Genomic DNA, 17540 nt, shown 5'->3' with positions numbered 1-17540 from the left:
TGCATCAGGACCGAGAGTGGAGAGGAGAGATACCCAGTATACAGAGGAGAGGGGGAGAGGTGAGATTGGGGCCTGAGGTGATCGGTGGATCTAGGAGGGGTCGAGCCAGGTAGGGGAGGGGAAGGGAAGGAGTTGGGAGACAGAGGCAGATGGATGATAGATGATAGATGATAGATGATAGATGAAGGCAGACAAAAAAAAGTAGAGGTAGATGGAGCAAGGTTGGGGGGAGGGAGGGTGAAGGTGGAGACATGCTGCAGGGCAATGACAGAACACAAGGGCTACTAGTGCTGGAATCTGATAACCCCTACCCTGACGTAATATGATTTACAAGTTTACACATCAAGAGCTGAGAAAGGGCATGCAGTTAGACAGCTCTATATCAACTGGTATGGATTAGTGGGCCAAATTGTTCTATAATTGTATAATTCTATTCAAGAGTTAGTCCAAATATACAGCTCGAGTCCATTTGTTATACACTGGCTGATTTGAAAGGTGCATCCAAGGTCTAAGAAGGGCTAAGGTCAGACACTTGGATATAAAACAGGACCCCGGATGCACATACCAGGTTTAGAAACTGCTATGGTCAGTGGCGGGTTCTCCCACCTCTGTGTCGGAAGACTGTGTGGTGGAATGTACTCCAACAACCCAGGGTGATGAGACACTGAGGGTGTACCGCACTGTCAGAGGCGCAGTCCTTCTGACACAACTTTAAAACCCTGTGCAATCTCAGGTGGATGCTGAGGATCCCACAGCACCTTACTGAAGAGGAAGAGGAGTTCTGGCCTCAATCGATATCACTGAAACAAATTATTTTCACACTCACCAACTTTTATCGATGCACCATAGAAAGCATCCTATCTGGATGCATCACAGCTTGGTATGGCAACTGCTCTGCCCAGGACCACAAGAAACTGCAGAGAGTTGTGGACACTGCCCAGCGCGTCACGGAAACCAGCCTTCCCTCCATGGACTCTGTCTATACCTCTCGCTGTCTTGGTGAAGCAGCCAGCATAATCAAAGACCCCACCCACCCGGGTCATTCTCTCCTCTCTCCTCTCCCATCAGGCAGAAAATACAGGAGCCTGAGGGCACGTACCACCAGGCTCAAGGACAGCTTCTATCCCACTGTGATAAAACTATTGAACGGTTCCCTTATACGATGAGATGGACTCGACCTCACAATCTACCTTGTTGTGACCTTGCGCCTTTTTGTCTACCTGCACTGCACTTCCTCTGTAGCTGTGACACTTTACTCTGTACTGTTATTGTTTTTATCTGTACTACCTCAATGCAGTCTGTACTATCTCAATGTAACTGCCCGGTGTAATGAATTGACCTGTACGATCAGTATGCAAGGCAAGTTTTTCACTGTACCTCAGTACAAGTGACAATAATAAATCAATACCAATACCAATATTTTATTGTCATAGGGTTGGGGACGGGAATCTGAAGTGGGGGGATAGGATTTAGAGTTGGGGAGGGGGTAGAAATGGAAAGTGTGACTAAGAGCACATTTGTGCTTGTGTAGACGTGTATTCATTTATATTTACAGACAGACGTTTGTGTGCGTGTGTCTGTGACCACAAATTGGCTGCTGCTTTTTGTACATTACTAAAGTAGCTGCACTTCAAAGAAACTTCATTGGATCTAACACAGGGTCACAAAAGTCGCTGCAGAAATGCAAACCCTTGTCTGAACATTCCCCCTGATGTGTGTGTGACTCATCATTTCAGCTCCGTCCCCTCCGACTCCCACCCTCTCCAGCCTGGTGCACGCTTTTCCTCTTAACCCAATTCTCCCCACAGCCAGCCTTCACTTGGCAGAATCAAAGAGCAGGCGTCTTCCCATTTCCTGTCGATCTCTTCCATCCAACTTACTCTCAAGCTCTTTCTCTCTTGGAACTGTTTTCTCATACAGAAAAAAAACTTGCTGATGATTTTTGGCTAATGGACAGAGGCAGCCTTCGTGTCCCATCTCACACTTTGCTCCTCTGCCTTCAACTATTTCTTTCTTTAAACTATCGACACTGTTCGCTGTTGATTAAACACACTAGCTGCTATCTTTTGGGTACAGTTTTGCTGCCAAAACAAATTGGAGACCCACAAGAAATGAGATGGTTCTGTATATGGTACCCTTACTTCAGAATTATAAAGCAATAGGTTTGCATCTCACTGTAGGGGCTGGACTGCAAGTCCAGACTAACGCTTCAGTGACAACACAGAAAGAGTGCTGCGTTGTTGTTCGTTGCCTTCCTTCAGATCTGAGGCTCTGTCTACCTTCACAAGTGGATGCAAAAGACTGCACAGAATGAATGCAAAGAATGCAGCAGCTGATATGTCCTGGCCAATCACCACAGAATTGCTTCAACGGTGAAGCAGGCCATTAAGCCCATTCAGTCCACACTAGCTCCCCACAGAGCAATCCTACTTCCACACTTTCTCCGTAGCCCTGCAGATTATTCCCCTTTGAAGATTCTGATTGCCTCTTTTTCCACACCCCGACTGGCAGTGAGTTCCAGCTCATCACCACTCTCCGTGTATAGAAAAAATATTTTCCTCACAAGGATGTGATTAAGCTAGAGAGGTTGCAGAATAGATTCATAGAATGTTGCCGGGACTGGAGGGCTTGAGTTATAAGGAGAGGCTGGAACTGTTTTCCCTGGAGCAAAGGAGGCTGAGAAGTGACCTTATTGAGATTTATAAAATCATGAGGGGCATAGATATGGTGGATGGTCACAGTCTTTTCCCAGGGTGGGGTCTAAAACTAGAGGGTATACATTTAAGGTGAGAGGGGAAAAATTTAAAGGGGACCTGAGAGGCAACTTTTTCATACGGAGGGTGGTAGTTATGTGGAACAAGCTGCCAGAGGAAACAGTGAAGATGGGTACAATTACAATGTTTAAAAGACATTTGGACAGGTACGTGGATAAGAAAGGTTTAGAGGGATATGGGCCAAATGCAGGCAAATGGGACTAGCTCAGGAAGGTACCTTACCTTGGCTGGCACGGACGAGTTGGCCCGAAGGGCCTGCTTCCGTGCTGTATAACTCTACAACTTATTACACCCTCCTTCTACCTTTTGTCCATCAATCTGCGTCACAGATCCTTGATCCTTCCAACAATGGGAGCAGCGTTATCCTGTCTAAACCCATCATGGTCTTGTTCACATCTGTCCAATCTCCTCTCAGTCTCTGAGGAGACCAGTTCCAACTTCTCCATTCTAACCTTCCCCCATCCCTGGAACCATTCCAGTAAAGCCTTTCTCCACCTCTCTCAAACCAATTCATCCTTCTTAAAGGGAGCTGACTACAGTTGGGCACATCACTCCAGCTGTGGCCTAACCAGGTTCAACGTAACCTCCCTGCTTTTGCACTCTGTACCTCGGTTTATGAAACTGTTTGACTAACTAACTGCTTACTTGACATGCCCAGCCACTTCCAACAGTTTATGCACGCGTGCACCTGTGTTCCTTTGCTCCTGTGCTATTTGGCCTGCATTCTATCTCCTGGTTCTTCGTCTGAAAATTGTCTCCTGGCCAATGCCTGGACTACACAATACCATTGGAACAACACCTCATTTTCCATCTTGGAACCTTGCAGCCTGATGGCCTGAACATTGAACTCTTCCCCTTTAAGTAATCCCCACACCCGTGACACTATTACGGCACCAGTGACCCGGGTTCAATTCCGCCCGCTGTCTGTAAGGAGTTTGTACGTTCTCCCTGTGTCTGCATGGGTTTCCTCCGGGTGCTCCGGTTTCCTCCCACATTTCAAAGACGTACGGGTTAGGAGCTGTGGTCATGCTATGTTGGTGCTGGAAGCGTGGCGACACTTGCGGGCTGCCCCTAGCACATTATCAGTAATGCAAAAAGATGCATTTCACTGTGTGTTTCGATGTACATGTGACTAATAAATAAATATCTCTTATCTTATCTTATCACAATCCATGCCCCCCCCAAGTATCCTTCTTCTTTTCTTCCCTTTCCTAGCCTATCTCTCGTTTTTCTACTGCTTTTTTTTCCTTTCGGTCCTTACCTTTGACCCATCCCCCAGTGGATCTGCTCTCCCCTCCTCCCCCGCACCTGCCTCTTACCTGCATCTACCTATCACCACCTTGTGCCCACCCCGCCTCCCCTCTTTTGTCCACCGATCACTGCTCAGCTTTTCCCTCCGATATATCGGGCTTCCCCTTTTCCTATCTTCAGTCCTGAAGAAGGGTCCTGACCCGAAACGTTGACCGCCTGCTTTTCTCCATGGATGCTGCCTGGCCTGCTGAGTTCCTCCAGCATCATCGTGTTTTTCAATATTGGAACTAAAATTCTGAAGCAGAGTTCGGCAAGCTTACGTCACTATGTCGTGCATCTGGCAGACACCACAGCTTAGAAGGAGGCAGTTTGACCCATCGAGTTCATTTTGGTCTACGTTAGAGAAATCGAGTATTCCCATTTCCCCGTCCAGTCCCCATTGCTCTGAAGTTTCCTTCCTGTCAAATACCTCTATGATTGAATTGGCCTACTCCTCCCTCTGTCACTGCATTCCAGACCCTGCATAAAAAAAATCCTCAGGTTACTTTTGGTTCTTTTGCCACCAAAGAATAAATTTCTGGTCCATCATCCCAGTGCTGTTTGTGGGATCTTCCTGTGCAAATCAGTTGCCATAAGACATAGCAGCAGAATTAGGCCATTTGGCCCATTGAGGTTGATCTGCCATTTGATCCTGGCTGATTTAATTTTCCCTCTGAACCCTGTTCTCCTGCCTTCTCCCTGTAACCTCTGACGCCCCTACTAATCAAGAACAAATCAACCTCCACTTTAAATACACACAATGACAGCCATCTGTGGCAATGAATTCCACAGGTTCATCACCCTCTGGCTAAAGAAATTCCTCCTCATCTCTGTTCTAAAGGGACGTCCTTCTATTCTGAGGCTGTGCCCTCTGGTCCTACACTCTCCCACTGCTGGAAATGTCCTCTCCACGTCCACTCTATCCAGGCTTTTCAATATTCAGTAGATTTCAATGAGATCCTCCCTCATCCTTCTAAACTCCAGCGAGTACAGACCCAGAGCCATCAAACGCTTATCATGTTAACCCTTTCATCCTTGGGATCATTCTTATAAACCTCCTCTGGACCCTCTCCAATGCCAGCACATCCTTCCTTAGATATTGGGCTAAAACTGCTCACAATACTCCAAATATTGCCACCATTGAAGCAACATAAAAGTCTGAAAGGTGCTATATCAATATAAGTCTTTTTTCACTACAGTCAGACCCAAAATGGTGCTAAACTAATACTGTACTTCTTGAGGCTGTTACATTTTCAGAGTTTTGTGAAGGAAGGGATCTTTGCTGAATATAATTTTCATCTCTGGAAAGTGTCCAAGTGCTCTCATGTACTTCAATGTTTTGTAAGTCCATTTTGACCCTGCAGTAGAAGTGCTTTCCTTGTCGAGCCTTCCTGACAGTAAACTTTGAAACCAGTTCACAGCCCTACTAAAACTGCAGCATAAACTTGCTGTTTATGCCAGCATTTAGTGCACACAGCACAGATAGTGAGGGACCCTACCGGAAGTCTTGAGTTTAAGCTATTGCTTTGATTTGATTGGAGAATGTCTTGATGTTAATTTTAACAATACAAAACTTGGTGCTGTACTGAACTGTGAAGAGGTTACCAATAGTCTTCAAAAGGAGAGGTACTGGTATTGGTATTGGTATTGATTTATTATTGTCACTTGTACCAAGGTACAGTGAAGAACTTGTCTTGCATACTGTTCGTACAGATCAATTCATTACACAGTGCATTGAGGTAGTACAGAGTGCATTGAGGTAGTACAGGGTAAAAACAATAACAGTACAGAGTAAAGTATCACAGCTGCAGAGGAAGTGCAGTGCAATAAGGCACAATGTCACAACAGGGTAGATTGTGAGGTCAAGAGTCCATCTCATCATATAAGGGGACTATTCAATAGTCTTATCACCGTGGGATAGAAGCTGTCCTTGAGCCTGGTGGTGCATGCCCTCAGGCTCCTGTATCTTCTGCCTGATGGGAGAGAAGAGAGAACGTCCAGGGTGGCACACCCTCTCGACCTCAGCACCATTGATGTAGTTAGAGACACAAGAAAATGCAAATACTGGAATCTGGAGCAAAAAACAAACTCAGTGGTCAGGCAGCATCTGTGGAGGAAAATGGACAGTCGATGCTGCTTTTCGAGACCCTTCATCCAGAAACAAAACATCGACTGCCCATTACCGTCTGCAGATGCTGTCTGACCTGCTGAGTTCCTCCAGCAGTTTGTTTCCAGGGAGGTTTTAGACTGGCTGCTGGAATGGGCAGCTAGGGGGCAGATGAAATTTAATGCTGAGAAATGCCAGCGTTATATTTTGATAGGAACAATGAGAAGGGACAATATAAAACTGCAGCTCTAATAGGAGTCATGGGCATTTAGGTAGGCATGGACCAATTGGGCCGAAGGGCCTGTTTCCGTGCTCTGTGACTCTACAAGAACAGAGAGATCTGAGCTGATGTATGCATGGTTCATTTAAGGTGAAGAAATTCCTCCTCTCTCCATCACAAGTGGCCTGCTCCTTATTCTGGGACTGTGACCCTTGATTCCAGCCAAGGGGAAAACAGGAAGAGTCAGTTGTTAAGAAAGCGACGGGATCCTGGGTTTTATAAATAGACACAGAGTACAGGAGCAAGGAAGTCATGATGAATCTTTATCAGTCACTGGTTTGGCCACAACTGGAGCATTGTGTGCAGTTCTAGCAAAGACGTGAAGGCTCTGGAGAGGATGCAGAAGAAATTGACCAAAACACTTCAAGGGATGAGGGACTTCAGTCATATGGACTGGAGAAGCTGGCGTGGTGACACGGTAGTGTAGCGGTTAGCGTAACGCTATTACAGCGCCAGCAACCCGGGTTCAATTCCAGCCGCTGTCTATAAGGAGTTTGTACGTTCTCCCCGTGTCTGCGTGGGTTTCCTCCGAGTGCTCTGGTTTCCTCCCACATTCCAAAGACGTATGGGTTAGGAAGCTGTGGGCATGCTATGTTGGCGCCGGAAGCGTGGCGACACTTGCGGGCTGCCCCCAGCACATTCTCAGTAACACAAAAAGGCGCATTTCACTGTGTGCTTTGATGTACATGCGACTAATAAATATATATCTTAATATCTATTACAACACAGGCAAGTCAGACCATTCAGTCCATGCTGTCTCCTAGCAGGATAAAACCATCAGTCCCATTGCCCACCATCTTATGGGCTGTAGCTTTATAAATTAATCTCTTTCACATGCCCACTAACTTCCTCTTTTTGATTCCTTCATCATCTGTCCTGCACTGATGAGCAGTTACAGCGGCCAATTAACCTACCAGCACACCAGTGGGGAGGGAGGGGAAACCAGACCAACCAGAGCAAACCCACACACTCACTGGGAGAATGTGCAGAATTCCACTGAAATACCACCCAAGGGTTGAGCCTGGGAGTCTGGAGTTGAGAGGCAGCGGTGGTAACTGTTGTACCACCATGCTACCCTGGGTCTTGGAACTGAGCAGGCTGTGAGAGGATCTGATGCAGGCGATAACATCAGGAAGAGTATTAATAAAGTTATGGAGTTACACAGCACGGAAACAAGCCCTTTGGCCCAACTCGTCCATGCTGACCAAGATGCCTACCTGATCTAGTCCCATCTGGCCATATTTGGCCTATATCCCTCTAAACCTTTCCTCTCCCTGTACCCATCCTAATGTCTTTTTAACATTGTATTCGCCTCTACCACATCCTCTGGCAGCTCATTCCACATATCACCATCTACTGAGTGAAAAAGTTGCCCCTCAGATCCACTTTTAAACTTTTCCCCCATCTCACCTTTAGCCCTCTAGCTTTAGACTCCCCTACTCTGGGGAGACTATCTACCCTATCTACATCCCTCGTGGTGTTATATACCTCTAGAAGGTCACCCCAACCTCCTACGATCCAGGGAAAAAGTCCCAGCCTCTCCTTATAACTCAAGCAAGAAAGAAAAACTTCCCCTGTTGGTGGAAGGGCCATCAGTAAAAGAACCAAAAGTGACAGGAAATTTTATTTTTGTTTTAATCAACGGGTGGTGAGGAACAAAAGAACAAAAGAACAAAAGAAACAAGAGCAGGAGTAGGCCATTCAACCAGTCCAGCCTTCGATAAGATAATGGTGGACTTCAGCACCACCTTCCTGCATTAGCACTCTGGATCTAAAAATCTCTGTCTTGAATACATACTCAGTGACCAGTCCTCGAAAATCATCTTGGGAAGAAAATTCCAAAGATTACTCCCTGAGTAAAGAAATTTCTTTTCACCTCTGCCCTGAACAGCATCCCCAAATTTTGCAACTATGACCTTTATTTCTAGACACCCTAGCCAGTGACAACATCTTCCCTGCCAAGCCTCAAAGAATGCAGTATGTTTCATTGAAATCACCTCACGTTCTTCCAAACTCAAGATAGTCCAGGCTGAGTGTACCTAATCCCCCCCCACAAACGACAAATCCACCATTCCTAGAACCAGTCTGGTAAACCTTCCCTGCAACTCCTTTATCACAAAGATATCCTTCCTTAGAGACACAAGAGACTGCAGATGCTTGAATCTGGAGAAAATTAAACAAACTCAGTGGGTCAGCCAGCATCTGTGGGGTGGGGGGGGGAGTGGGGGGATTGGACAGTGGACATTTTGAGTTGAGACCCTTCATCTGGATCAGACCTGTACACATTATCACAGATGCAGTTTCACCAGGTCTCTATACTATTGGAGGAAGACATCTTCACTCTTGCACTTAAATCTTCTTGCAATGAAAGACAAGATATTGTTTACCTTTCTTTACTGCGTCTGTACCTGCATGTTAATTTTTAATAACTTGTGTACAAGGATACTCAGATCCCTCTGAACACCAACACGTTTCAATCTTATAAGATATTTATTTGTCACATGTACATCGAAACACACAGTGAAATGCATCTTTTTGTGTTACTGAGAATGTGCTGGGGGCAGCCCGCAAGTGTCGCCACTCTTTCGGTGCCAACATAGCACGCCCACAGCTCCTAGCCTGTACGTCTTTGGAATGTGGGAGGAAACCGGAGCACCCGGAGGAAACCCACGCAGACACAGGGGGAACGTACAAACTCCTTACAGACAGTGGCCAGAATCGAACCCAGCTTGCTGGCACTGTAGTTTCTACTGTTTCAACCAAATTGGATGAACTCAGTGTTTTCCACATTACACTCCATCTGCGGTGTCCTTGCCCATTCACCTGACCCGCTTATTTCCCCGAAATCTCTTTGCACCCTCCTCACAGCCCTGGGGACACAGAATCCCCACAGAACAAGGGGTAGGGCTGAGCTGAGCAGGAATTTCTGCACTCAGGAGGTTGTGAATCCATGGAATTCTCTTCCCAGAAGCTCAGTCATTGAGTTCAATTCAGAACAGAGATCAATGAATTTCTAGATATTAAGGAGGAGGAACTTCTTTCACCAGAGAGTGGTGAATCTGTGGAATTCATTGCCACAGACGGCTGTGGAGGCCAAGTCATTGGGTATATTTAAAGCGGAGGTTGACAGGTTCTTGATTAGTAAGGGCATCAAAGGTTACAGGGAGAAGGCAGGAGGATGGGGTTGAGAGGGAAAAATAAATCAGCCATGATCGAATGGCAGAGCAGACTTGGGGCTGAATGGCCTAATTCTGCTCCTATAGCTTATAGAACATAGAACACTACAGTACAGTACAGGCCCTTCGGCCCACAATGTTGTGCCGACATTTTATACTGCTCTAAGATCTATCTAACCCTTCCCTCCCACATAGCCCCCCATTTCTCTATCATTCATTTCTCTATCATTATGGTCTTATGGAAATCAAGGCATAGGGAGATAATACAGAAAGCCTGCTGAGGTAGGACATCAGCCATGATTTTGATAATGTTGGAGCAGGCTCGAAGGGCCAAGTGGCCAAATCCTCTTCATAATTCCTTCACTCCTATAAAATGTCGGCACAATAATGTGAGCCGAAGGGCCTGTACTGTGCTGTAGTGTTCTATGTTCTTACTATATTCTTAAATTAAGGAATTTGCGAAGCAATGAGGAAAGGAGGGGGAGTGGGACTGGCTGGATTGCTGTAGTGTAGAACCAGTATGGACTCGATGGACCAAATGGCCTCCTTCCTTGCTAGAACCCTGCTGTGATGCTGCAATATCTCCAGTATTAATGAAGCTTCTTTCCCATTTCAAACCTCACCCAAATTTGGGTCTAATTAGTGTGAGGTGTTACATTGGGTATCTAACCTGAATACAGCCTCTTTAAACCGGGAACACTGGGTTAACTGTGAGGCACAAATGGGAGCTGGAAATCACCGGGAGTGTGACAGACAGAACCAGAGAGATACAGGGATAAACAGGGTCAGAAAAAGGTCACTGCAAATCTTCTCACCAGACCCTCCTCTCATCCCACACCTTGCATTACACAATACATCTCCTGAAATATTTTATTCCAGTGTTTATGCAATTCACTGATAATACTATATTCTAATTGCCAGAAGAGCAGAGCCATTTATTAAGATGTGTGGAGTAATGGCAGATGGAATTAGTAATAATACAGCATGGAAACAGGCCCTTCGGCCCAACTCATCTATGCCGACAACAGTGCCCACCAAGCTAGTCCCATTTGCCTGCGTTTGGCCCATAGCCCTCTAAACCTTTCCTATCCATGTACTTATCCAAATGCCTTTTAAATGTTGTTATTGTACCTGCCTCAACCACTTCCTCTGGCAGCTCGTTCCATATACGCACCACCCTCTGCGTGAAGAAGATGCCCCTCAGGTCCCTTTTAAATCTTTCCCCTCTCACGTTAAACCTGTGCCCTCTTTTCGTTCCCCTTTCCGGGCAAAAAGACGATGTGCATTCATCTTATCGATACCCATGATTTTCTACACCTCTATAAGGTCACCCCTCAACCTCCTATGTTCCAAGGATTGATAAGTGCAGGGTGAGGCACTTTAAGAGAACTAATGAGGGTGAAAGATACTCATAGAGTCACAGAGCACGGAAACAGGCCCTTCGGCCCAATTGGTCCATGCCTACCTAAATGCCCATGACTCCTATTAGAGCTGCAGTTTTATATTGTCCCTTCTCATTGTTCCTATCAAAATATAACGCTGGCATTTCTCAGCATTAAATTTCATCTGCCCCCTAGCTGCCCATTCCAGCAGCCAGTCTAAAACCTCCCTGGAAACAAACTGCTGGAGGAACTCAGCAGGTCAGACAGCATCTGCAGACGGTAATGGGCAGTCGATGTTTTGTTTCTGGATGAAGGGTCTCGAAAAGCAGCATCAACTGTCCATTTCCCTCCACAGATGCTGCCTGACCACTGAGTTTGTTTTTTGCTCCAGATTCCAGCATTTGCACTTTCTTGTGTTTGTAACTACATCAATGGTGCTGAGGTCGAGAGGGTGTGCCACCCCGGACGTTCTCTCTTCTCTCCCATCAGGATGCTGCCTGGATTAGAGGGCATGTGCTATCAGGAGAGGCTGGACAAACTTGGGCTCTTTTCTCTGGAGCAGCGGAGGCTGAGGGGTGATCTGTTGGAACTGTATAAAATTATGAGGAGCATAGATAGGGTGGACAAGCAACATGTTTTTCCCATTATTGAGCAATCCAATACCAGAGGACATGCATTTAAGGTGAGAGGGGGTAGGTTCAGAACAGATATGAGGGATACATTTTTTACTGAGAGAGTGGTGGATGCCTGGAATGCACTGCCTGATAGGGTAGTGGAGGCAAATTCAGTGGGGGCTTTTAAGAGGAGCTTGGATGGGCACATGAATGAGAGGAAAATGGAGAGATATGGGTATTCTGTAGGTAGGAGGGATTAGCTATGTCGGCACAACATTGTGGGCTGAAGGGCATGTTCTGTGCAGTACTGTTCTATGTTCTACAGCTAAACTTGTGGCCCTTAACATCTCCATTCACATTGTGGGGTTACAATGAGGTGTCCTCAACAAAAAGCATAAAAAAGGTGCCAATGAATCTTAAGTTTCAACCAGCTCAATTTTAGTTGAGAAAACCATTGATTTTTAGAGGGTTTCTGCAACTCAGTTTGATTCAGCCTGAACAGAGGGTTTGTCTCACAAATGAGTGGGAGATGAAGGGTAATGTAGAAGGAAAGTAGCTCAATAAGTTCCCAACTTTACTCTCTTGTATCCCCAACGTTATTCCCTCACTCACCTACAGCAGACTTGGACGTCGATAACATCCCAGTCCCAGCACTCAATGGTCGCCAAACATCTCGTTGAGCACCACACAAAATGCTGGAGGAACTCAGCAGATCAGGCAGCATCTCTGCGGGGATTTGGACAGCTGATGTTTCGGGTTGAGAACCTTCATCTGCATTTATGTGATAGTGACCAGATTATCTGGATGAAGGGTCTTGACCCAAAACGTTGACTGTCCATTTCCTTCCACAGATGCTGCCTGACCCGCTGAGTTCCTTCAGTGCTTTGTGTGTTGCTCCTGATCCCACATTTGCAGTATCCTGTGTATCCGTGCAGTTGAACGTGATAACTCAATTACTTACCAATCTCATCCTCCCCTTCCCAGCCCCTGGAGTGGTGTGCAGTCACAAAAGTTGCCGTCTGAATCTACATGCTTGTGGATGCTGCTGCAAGCGAGGTTATCCCGTTGTACCTGTACCTCACCATACTTGTGCACATGACAACAGACTTGACTTGAGAAACGATCGCAAAGGTCACAAACCTGTCCAGGAAAACGAGCTGGCTCTCCGGCCCGTAGAACCAGTTGTAGTTGGAGTCGGCGATGCCCACGCTCCGCTGGAAGCCGGGCAGCAAGGTGGCATAGTAAAACCAGAAGTGTTGCTTCAGCCAGGGACTGCCGGTGTGGTTCAGGTTGAAGTGCCGCAGGGCCAAGAAGACGTACTGGGTGATGGACTTGGAGGTGTAGCTGCCGTAAGCCACCCCTTCATCCAGAGATCCGTCCACGACATGGTCCAGAAGGAAGAGGGTCTTCTCCATGATGTCGATGGCGAACTGCTTGCAGAGCAAGGCAGTCTGGGGCTGGTGGGGGGTGAGCACCAAGGCTCCGGTCAACAGGGCCAGGACGTTGGTGGCCTGATGGTTGTGAAGGAAGTGTTTGCCCCACGCCCGGTACTTGGAGAACTCGTACAGCTCCATGGTGACGTCATGCACCTTAGGAGAAACAAAGATAGAACAGTACCGCACAGGAACAGGCCCTTCGGCCCACAATGTCTGCGCCGAATTAAAATAATCCCATCTGCCTGCACGTGATCCATATCCCTCCATTCCCTGCATATCCATGTGCCTATCTAAAAGCCTCTTGAACATCACTATTGTATCTGCCTCCACCACCACCCCTGGCAGCACGTTCTAGGCACCCACCGCTCTCCGTGTGAGAAACTTGCCCCACACATCTCTTAGAGTCACACAGCATGGAAACAGGCTATTCGGCCCAACTGGTCTATGTCAACCAAGACGCCCATCTAAGCCAGTCCCATTTGCCCAAGTTTGGCCCATATCCATCAGGATAGGAAACCTTTCCCATCCATGTACCTGTCAAAGTACCTTTTAAATGCTGTTAATGTACCTGCCTCAAACATCTCCTCTGGCAGCTCATTCCATATACAGACCACCCTCTGGGTGAAAAAGTTGCCCCTCAGGTTCCCGTTAAATCTCTCCCCTCTCAGCTTAAATGCATGTCCCTGCCTGCGTGTGCTCCTCCCCCTCCCCCCACCTTCTTATTCTGGCTTCTGCCCTCTTCCTTTCCAGTCCTGATGAAGGGTCTCGGCCCAAAACGTCGACTGTTTATTTCCCTCCATAGATGCTACCTGACCTTCTGAGTTCCTCCGGCATTTTGTGTGTGTTGCTCCAGATTCCAGCATCCGCAGAATTTCTTGTGTCTCCCTCTAGTTCTTGATTCCCCAACCCTGGGAAAAAGACTGCGCACATTCACCCTATCTATGCCCCTCATAATTTAAAACACCTCTGTAAGATCACCCCTCATTCTCCTATGCTCCAAGGTATAAAGTCCTAGCCTGCCCAACCTCTCCCTATAACCCAATCCTGGCAACATCTTTTCTGCACTCTTTCCAATTTAATGGCATCTTTCCTATAGCAGGGAAATGCGGCCTCACCAACATCTTGTACAACTGCAACATAACGTCCCAACTCCTATACTCAATGTCCTGACTGTTGAAGGCCAGTTTTCCAAAAGCCTTTGTCACACCCTGTCTACCTGTGACGCCACTTTAACCCCCCCCTCCCCTCACCTTAAATGCATGCCCTCTCAACATTTCTACCCTGGGAGAAAGATTCTAACGGTCTACTCTTTCAGGTCTCAGCCCAGTCCATCACGCAAATCAGTCTCCCCTCCACTGCCTCTGTCTACACTTCCCGCTGCCTCGGGAAAGCAGCCAACATAATCAAGGACCCCCCCCCACCCCGGTCATTCTCTCTTCTCTTCTGTCCCATCAGGCAGAAGATACAAAAGCTTGAAAACACGTACCACCAGGCACGGTGGTGTAGTGGTTAGCATAACGCTATTACAGCGCCAGCGATCCGGGTTCAATTCTGGCTGCTGTCTGTAAGGAGTTTGTACGTTCTCCCTGTGTCTGCATGGGTTTCCTCTGGGTGCTCTGGTTTCCTCCCACATTCCAAACACGTACAGGTTAGGAAGTTGCGGGCGTGCTATGTTGGCGCCAGAAGCATGGCGACACTTGCGGGCTGCCCCCAGAACACTCTACGCAAAAGATTTCACTGTGTGTTTCAATGTACATGCGAATAATAAAGATATCTTATCATGGACAGCTTCTGTTATCAGACTCTTGAATGGACCTCTCATATGCCAAAAGATAAACTCTTGATCTCCCAATGTACCTCGTTGTGGCCCTTGCACTTGGTTTACCTGCAGTGCACTTTCTCTGTAAGTGTAACACTAATATTCTGCATTCTGTTTTCTTTTTATGACCTTGATGTACTTATGTCTGGAATGACCTGTCTGGATGGCACGCAATCAAAAACTTTTCACTGTATCTCTCAGTACAAGTGACAATAATAAACCAATTACCAACTTGCCCTGCATATCAGAGGGCATAGGTGTAAGGAGAGAGGGGAGAGACTTCTGAGGGTCAACTTTTTCAACCAGAGGGTGGTCCGTATATGGAACGAGCTGCCAGAGGAAGTGGTTGAGGCAGGTACTTTGACAACATTTAAAAAACAGGTACATGGATAGGAAAGTTTTAGAAGACTATGGGCCAAACACAGGCAAATGGAACTAGCTTAGATGGGCATCTAGGTCAACATGGACCAGCTGGGCCGAAGGGCCTGTTTCCGTGCTGTATGACTCTCTATCCGGGACACGCCCTCTTCTCGTTACTACCATCAGGGAGGAGGTGCAGGAGCCTGAAGACCCACACTCAACGATTCAGGAATAGCTTCTTTCCCTCTGCCATCAGATTCCTGAACAGTCCATGAACCCATGAACACTACCTCGTTATTCCTTTTTTTTGCATGATTTATTTATTTTTGCAATTTCTAGTAATTTTCATGCTTTGCACTGTACTGCTGCCGCAAAGCAACACACTTCAAGTCATGTAAGTCATTGAAAATAAATCTGTTTCTGATTCTATCTCCTTCCCCCACCCCCTCACCCTAAATGCATGCCCTCTAGTATTTGACATTTTCACTCTGGGGGAAAAAGATTCTGTCTACCCCATCTATGCCCTATAAACTTCTGTCAGGTTAGACAGATCTTCTCTCCCTCCCCTTCTCTCTCTCCCTCCCTCCCCCCTCCCTCCCCTTCTCTCTCTCCCTCCCTCCCCCTCCCCTTCTCTTTCTCCCTCCCTCTCCCTCCCCTTCTCTCTCTCCCTCCCTCCCCCTCCCCTTCTCTCTCTCCCTCCCTCCCCCTCCCCTTCTCTCTCCCTCCCTCTCCCTCCCCTTCTCTCTCTCCCTCCCTCCCCCTCCCCTTCTCTCTCTCCCTCCCTCTCCCTCCCCTTCTCTCTCCCTCCCTCTCCCTCCCCTTCTCTCTCTCCCTCCCTCCCCCTCCCCTTCTCTCTCTCCCTCCCTCCCCCTCCCCTTCTCTCTCCCTCCCTCCCCCTCCCCTTCTCTCTCTCCCTCCCTCACCCTCCTCTTCTCTCTCCCTCCTTCTCCCTCCCCTTCTCTCTCCCTCCCCTTCTCTCCCCCTCCCCTTCTCTCTCCCTCCCTTTCTCTCCCCCTCCCCTTCTCTCTCTCCCTCCCTCTCCCTCCCCTTCTCTCTCTCCCTCCCTCTCCCTCCCCTTCTCTCCCTCCCCTTCTCTCTCTCCCTCCCTCTCCCTCCCCTTCTCTCTCTCCCTCCCTCTCCCTCCCCTTCTCTCCCTCCCCTTCTCTCTCTCCCCTTCTCTCTCTTTCCCTCTCCCCCCTTCTCTTTTCCTTCTCTCCCTCCCCTTCCCTCTCTCCCTCCCCTCCCAACCTCAGCTCCCGACCCTCCAGAGAAGAAGAGCCCACCTTCTGCAGGTACTTCTCCCTCCTGCCTTCATCCAGGACGGGGTAGAGGAAGTCCAAGGCAGTTGCAAACCCGCTCAGGGAGTGAGCCACGGGCACCTCGTCGTTGGGGGCTGTCCGCACCTGCCAGCGGGGGTAAGAGGCCATTCGGTCCAGGTAGGTCAGGGCAAATTCTAGCGCGGCGGCGTCTTCGGGGAAGAGCAGGCAGTGGAGGGAGAGGACGCCCAAGTTGTTGCCGTAGACTTCGTTCCACTTGGCCGAGAAGCTCAGGTGGTCGGGCGGGGGTAGGTAGAGGCTGGGCTTGGCCAACATGGTCTTCACGGCTGCCCGGACAGCCCGGCTGATGGAGGAGTGGCTGCCCCGCGCTTTCTGCCGCAGGCTCCGCACCTCCCGCGGCTCGAAGTACAGCAGAGGGTGGGCGGACGGCTGGCCGTCTCCGCTCCGCTGTCCGGCCGCCGCCCCGGCCAGGCTCAGCGCGACCAGCAGCAGGAGAGCGATGGCCCGGGCCATGTCCCGGAGGGAGGAACTCCCGGCCGGGGCACCGGCACTCGCAAACTTGGGCGGGAGATGTTGGGACCCTGTCCTGATCACCAGGAGCACCGGCTCCTCGCCCCCTCCCCTCCTCTTTCTCCCGCTCTCCCTCCCTTTCTCTCTCTCCCTCCCTCCCCTTCTCTCCCTCCCTCCCTTCCAACCTCCCTTCTCTCCCTCCCCTCCCAACCTCCCTTCTCTCCCTCCCTCCCCTCCTCTCCCAACCTCCCTTCTCTCCCAACCTCCCTTCTCTCCCTCCCTCCCCTCCTCTCCCTCCCTCCCCTCCTCTCCCAACCTCCCTTCTCTCCCTCCCTCCCTTCTCTCCCTCCCTCCCTTCTCTCCCTCCCTCCCTTCTCTCCCTCCCTCCTCCCCTCCCTCCCCTTCTCTCCCTCTCCTCCTCCCCTCCCTCCCCTTCTCTCCCTCTCCTCCTCTCTCTCCACTCCCCCCTTCTGTATCCTCTCCCCCTCTCCCTTAATCTCTCCCTCCCCTTCTCT

General features: G+C 48.6%; 1 protein-coding gene across 1 annotated transcript in view; it reads right to left on the bottom strand.

Annotated features, from left to right (window-relative positions):
- The window catches only part of LOC127574519 (dermatan-sulfate epimerase-like protein), a 37361-nt gene extending 20074 nt beyond the window's left edge, over positions 1-17287 (bottom strand). The window contains exons 1-2 of the mRNA XM_052023560.1: positions 16522-17287; positions 12764-13212 (exon numbers count right to left, since the gene is read on the bottom strand). Of these exons, the coding sequence (XP_051879520.1) occupies positions 12764-13212; positions 16522-17028 (956 nt within the window). The 5' untranslated portion in view covers positions 17029-17287. The remainder of the gene's footprint in view (positions 1-12763; positions 13213-16521) is intronic.
- Positions 17288-17540: the final 253 nt, after the last annotated feature.

This window comes from Pristis pectinata, chromosome 9 (assembly GCF_009764475.1).
Source record: "Pristis pectinata isolate sPriPec2 chromosome 9, sPriPec2.1.pri, whole genome shotgun sequence".
NCBI lineage: Eukaryota > Metazoa > Chordata > Chondrichthyes > Rhinopristiformes > Pristidae > Pristis > Pristis pectinata.
This window is presented reverse-complemented; position numbering and strand designations above follow the sequence as displayed.